Source organism: Sipha flava, unplaced genomic scaffold, assembly GCF_003268045.1.
Source record: "Sipha flava isolate LNK unplaced genomic scaffold, YSA_version1 165_pilon_pilon, whole genome shotgun sequence".
NCBI lineage: Eukaryota > Metazoa > Arthropoda > Insecta > Hemiptera > Aphididae > Sipha > Sipha flava.
In genome coordinates this window covers 693030-699016 of record NW_020271833.1, presented here as the reverse complement: position 1 = coordinate 699016, position 5987 = coordinate 693030, and the positions used below count along the sequence as shown (strand labels likewise).

The 5987-nt window shown below is 29.7% G+C and overlaps 1 protein-coding gene across 1 annotated transcript; it reads left to right on the top strand.

The window, feature by feature from the left end:
- Positions 1–1191: 1191 nt before the first annotated feature.
- LOC112679618 lies at positions 1192–2086 on the top strand. Its single transcript, XM_025549498.1, has 3 exons — positions 1192–1352; positions 1412–1662; positions 1741–2086. The coding sequence occupies exons 2-3, from the start codon at positions 1445–1447 to the stop codon at positions 2027–2029; spliced, it is 507 nt and encodes a 168-aa protein (XP_025405283.1). The 5' UTR covers positions 1192–1352; positions 1412–1444; the 3' UTR covers positions 2030–2086.
- Positions 2087–5987: the final 3901 nt, after the last annotated feature.

Here is a 5987-nt window from a genome sequence, read left to right as displayed (position 1 = left end):
AAGACTCAGTTATAATCATTATTATCAATAGGTACCTAAGTGTTTAATGTTTATTGTAGTAATTTAGTGAACCATTAAGCAGTATTTATATATAATGCGGTAAAGCACGATTGAGCATAAAACGATTGAGCATAGACCTTTTTAGCAACACGATTGAGCATAGAATATTTTATGCGACGTTGCCACATTCACGTTGCCAAAATTTTGTAATTTATTATTTTCTCGTATTATTACACCAATTATTATGATATCTGACGCGAGCCGTGAGCTTTATCGGCTTTATAAATTTTATCGACAATGTTATCGATTAATAAATTAGTTCCGGAGCAAAACGACGTTTTAAACATTTAGCATCGGGGGAAAATATAAGATAATTAAGATACAAATCCAAAATTATTATAGAAATAATATCAGTGTTCGATCACCTGTGTAGTGTATAGTGCGTGTATACTTAGTGCGTTTTTCTATTTTTTTAAAATATGGATATAACAATTATTTTATCGGAAAGAGGCAAAGAATTGGCCCTAGTTAATTTATACAAGTATAAATTAATTGGAGAGCGAAAAAAAGACAATCTTTTGAGATGGAGGTGTACTAATAATAAATGTTCGGCAATAATGTTCTCGGGTTTCGATAAACGTAAAGTGATTGAAACTGCTGGACAACATAATCACGATAAAAATTCTATTGAGAAAATAGAAACGCAAGTTTTAAGAGAAAATTGCAAAAGAAAAGCTGAAGAATCAATTTACACACGGCCACTTAAAATTATTCGCACCGAACTTTTAAATTCTTCTCCAACATCAAATTTAAACAATCAAAATGTAAGAAATGTACGGAAAGCAATGTATGATAAACGGAAGCAGACCTATCCTAAATTACCAACTTCTTTGGATGAAACAATTCATCAATTAAGTGACTTAAAAAATGAAGAATGTTTTAAATATAAGGGTCAACAATTCATTTACATGCCGACTGATGATAATTTTGTATGTTTAACTACAGAACAAAATCTACAATTTATGACAAATAATTGTACTGAGTATTTTGGCGATGGCACATTTAATTATGCTCCAAAATATTTTATTCAATTGTACACAATACATGGATATAAAAATGGATACTACTTACCACTTGTTTACTTTTTTTTACCAAATAAAACTAGGTCTACTTATATTAAAATGTGGCAATTTTTAAATAATTTATGTTTGAAATTATGCGAAAAAAGTTTGCAAATTAACACATTTCATGTTGATTTTGAAATTGGAGCTCATCAGGCAATTACAGACGTGTTTGGAAATATTAAAATAATTGGATGTAGATTTCATTTAGGACAATCATGGTGGAAAAAAGTAAGAAACAGTTATATAATATAGTGCTTTTTTACTAAAATATAATAATTTGTTTGTAGATTGTTGGCGAACCTTCACTCAGAATAGCATACATGGACAACAGTAATGAACTAGGGAAATGGTTGAAAATGTTTTTTGGTTTGGCGTTTATTTCCCCAGAAGAAGTAGTTGATGCATTTCACGAGTTAATATCAATTTGTCCAAATGATGACGGTTTCATATTTTCTGATTACATTATACACAACTATATTGAAGATCACTGCCAGTTTCCTCCAAATATTTGGGCGGAAACTCCTTCGCTAAACCCAAGGTTTTTAACAATATTTTTTAAAACTTATTATAAAAACTTTTTTTACTAATTTGTATTGTTTTATTTAATTTTTTTTAGAACGACCAATGCAGCTGAAAGCTTTCATCGCACGTACAATTCACAGTTTTATTCACCTCACCCCCATGTTCATACAGTCGTTAGGGTATTGATCGAAACACAAGCGGAAACATCGACTAAGATCAATTCAATTCGACACAAGCCTGGAAAATTACAATCCGCAAAAGAAATAAAAAAAAATGAATTGAATATTCAAGCCTACAGCCAGTTTTTAAATCGTAAGAATACGGAATCTTTATTAATTTATTTAAGTCAAATTGGAAGCAGATACCAAGGTGTATCAATTTAATTTATTATTATCAAAAAATCTAGCTAGGTATATTATACTGTATTATAATATGAATGTGACAACTATTTATAAATATTTTGATTTTATTATTTTGATAAGTCATAAGTCATAACTATTATTATTATTTTATTATTAACAAAAATATCTATATACTGTGACAGCTATTTATACTACTATCATAAGTATTTTCATGCATATTAAATATTGACTATGAAAACATGATATTTTTTTGTCATGTTATATTTTGATTTATTATAATTATTTAAATAAATGTTTTTATACGATACAGTTCAAAATTGAAAATGGCAACGTTGCAGAGTTTTTTATGCTCAATCGTGTTGGTTTTCTTTTGTATTTCAATTTCCTTTGATACGCCGACAATTTATGCTCAATCGTGTCGCAAGAAAGGTGTTTTATGCTCAATCGTGTCGCAGCCATATAATGTACATTATAATAGTTAATCACTAAAATGTGACACAAAAAAAAAAAAAAAAAATAACAATGAAAATTGCTTTGTAAGTATCAGGTTCAATACAGAACACATAAGAGATTATTTTAAGTTAACAATATTGTTTTTCATATAATACTAATTTGATGATTTTCATTATTCTATGTATAAGTAGTTACGACTTTACGGGTTCCAAGAGTGAAGTAATGACTATTCAGCGTATGAGTTACATGTGTATATTAAAATCAAATACCTACTATATTTGTAACTTCCATGGAAAAATAAGAAATTAAGTTTAAAATACCAAAATTATTTTCCCGACATGAAAATACAAACAAAATGACATACCAAGAAATAATAATTACTTATTTTAATAATACACGAATTATAATTATGAATACAAAATCTCTCTCTCTCTCTCTATATATATATATATATAAAAGAAAGTCGGGTTGATTACAGAATTTATAATTCAAGAATGACTGGACTGATTTTGATGATCTCTAATTATTGGATTCGTCTCCGTACAAGAATAAAAATAACTCTAATTTTGGCGAGAATTCAAACAATTATCTCGATAAGTAAACATTTTATCTTAGATAAGTAATTAGAAAACTTAGCGTTATTTATCTAGATGATTCATCTAGATAAATTTATCTAGATAAATCCTAACACTTTTCAATATTGTATTTTAATAAAATGATAAAAATCTTGAAAATAAACTACATATTTGTAGTTAAAAATGTATCTGTACAATTTTAAACTTTCATATTTAAGACATGATAGTTGAATAAAAGATTTAAATTTTTCATAAGATTTTTTTTTTTTTTTTGTAGCCAAAATAAAATTTTATTGGAAAATCGCAAAAAATTGGGTAATCGTTACCTACAAAATGAAATTGTAATAGATGAAATCAGGGTTTTCAACAAATTTCCTTGAAACATGAGTTATTCAGTTGTTATTCTATGAATATTAATCGAATCGACTTCAATCATTTTCTGAATATTGTTAATAGAATTTAAAAGATATAGTCTTAAAGTACTCTAATTAATTGAATGCATTTATTAGACACTTGAAATTATCGATTTTCCCAATTTTAGATGCCATTTTTCTTATTTCATAAAAGTTAGAACACATAAATGATCAACCTACCATACTAAGAAACTTCCTTCATCTAATATATTATCCATATATAGAAATAAAATTGATTTTATCTGACCTTTTTTACTCAGAATCGTTTTTTCAAAAGCACAATTTACAATTTAAAATTGGTTTCGAAATTTAAAAGAACAATACAGCAATATTATTCATCTGTCCTTGTATCTTAGCTTACCGTGCATTTTCATCTATTCTTGGGTTTTCGGCCTCTTTCTTTTTTTTTTTTTGTAAATACAGCTTAATAATCCATCAAAACAGTCGGGTCCACGTGATTAGATTTTCGAACATAGTTCGATTTTGTTTCGGAATAATAGCTACATTGCTTTAACGCTTTAAAGGATAAACATGTGTACATTTTTCCTTGACTCTAATTGTATGTGAAAATTGAAAAAATGTTTTAATATCTCCAAGGGATGAATTTCGTGACACAACTGTATTATTTGTACACGATAAAATCAAGCCACCGAACAATTAAGTTTGTTCAGAGAATATGTGCGACCTAGCTCGGAATAAAAATACTAGGATAAGAGTGTTATCGATAAATAATTCTTATTATAACAATGTCATTTAAAACTGTCTTTTTCCGTTGATTTCGATCAAAAATATATTCTCACATAGAACATTATATTTAATAGTAGACAAAATTTGGTGATTGCTTAATTTGTTTTTTTTTTTCAGGACTTATGACGGATAAATAAAAACATAATTTCTTAGTAAGCAAAATACATTGTAACTTATTTAATACGATTCAACGACAGTGAACGTATACCTTGGTACTGTTCGTCAAATCAAAAACGTAATTAAAACAAATAAATTACTGATGAACTGCATTTATTGAAATGACATCGTTGTTTTGATCCACGCCCTTGATTATTACTTTTTTAATTGGTGGGTTCAGTCACTATACTTGAAAATGGAAACGCGTAATAAAAATGAGAGTATAATAATTTTATTGACGGAGAACAACAACACTTCAAAACTTTTAAATCATATTTTATTCGTATAATACATTTTAGCTAAAAATGATCAGCTAAAAAAACTTGAAGGACAAGATATAAATTCAGAATGGACCCAGGCCATAACATTCATCAAGGAAGTAGCAGAACAAAGCATAGGAAGAATGGAAAAAAAAGGGAATAAATGGTTTAATGAGGCCTGTCGTAAAGCAATCGAGAAACGGCGAGTAGCGAGAGATAATTATAATAAAGTAGGTGATCAAAGTACCAGGGGAACATATGAAAAGGAACGAAAAAACTGTAAGCGTGTGCTACAAAGAGAAAAAAGAAGCTTCCTGAATGGAATACTGCAAGAGGCAGAAAAGGATAGATCACAAGGTAGCATAAGAAATTTCTTCAAAACCATCAAAAAGTACAGTACATTTAACCCAAGCCTAAAAGCTGTAAAGGATAGGGAAGGGACAATACTTATGGAGCCAGAAAAGAAAATAACTAGATGGAAAGAGTACTTTGCTGATTTATTGAATGCCACAATACCTCTGGACCCGATAGAGAACAAAATATTTCAGAAAGCGGAACCACTGGTAAAAGAAATATCCATGGAAGAAGTAAGAGCAGCGACAAGGAGCCTTAAAAACTGGAAGGCACCTGGTTCTGACAGCATACCATCAGAACTCATAAAATACGGCGAGATGATATGTACAACTTTATTTACAGGATTTGTTTTAGGGTATGGCAGGAGGAAAAGATGCCAGAGAACTGGAACGAAGCAATAATTATACCAATTTATAAAAACGGTGATAAAACCGAATGCAACAATTATAGGGGGATATCCCTGTTGAATTCAGTATATAAGATTTTCTACAAAGTTCTATTGAATCGCCTAATACCCTATGCAGAAGAATGCTTAGGTGAATACTAGAGTGGGTTTCGCAAAGTTAGGTCAACTATAGAACAATTATCGGTTATAGCACAAATTATAGAGAAGAAATATGAATATCGCCAGGACATGTAGCAAATGTTTGTCGACTTTAGAAAAGCTTATGACAGCATACACAGAAATAGTTTGTATAACATAATGGAAGAATTTGGATTCCCAAAAAAATTAACAAACCTAACCAAGCTGGCCATTGGAGGTGTGAAGTACCAAGTGAGAGTAGACAATATTATGTCGGAAGCGTTCAGCGTCGAAACGGGACTAAAACAGGGGGACGCACTTTCCCCATTATTATTCAATATAGCCTTAGAAAAAGCAGTAAGAGTATTACAGAACGAAGCTAGGGGACTAAACTTGGATGAACACCAAATAAAAGTGCTAGGGTTTGCAGATGACCTCAATATACGAGGAGAATCATTGGATGATACAGTGAGAGCCACTGAAATACTAGAACGTGCA

Bases quoted from the DNA above. Each gene is read 5' to 3' on its own strand.
- LOC112679618 (XM_025549498.1), top strand. From the start codon at position 1,445: ATGGACAACAGTAATGAACTAGGGAAATGGTTGAAAATGTTTTTTGGT. The intron at 1,663-1,740 runs GTTTTTAACAAT...AATTTTTTTTAG, and splicing joins ACTCCTTCGCTAAACCCAAG to AACGACCAATGCAGCTGAAA.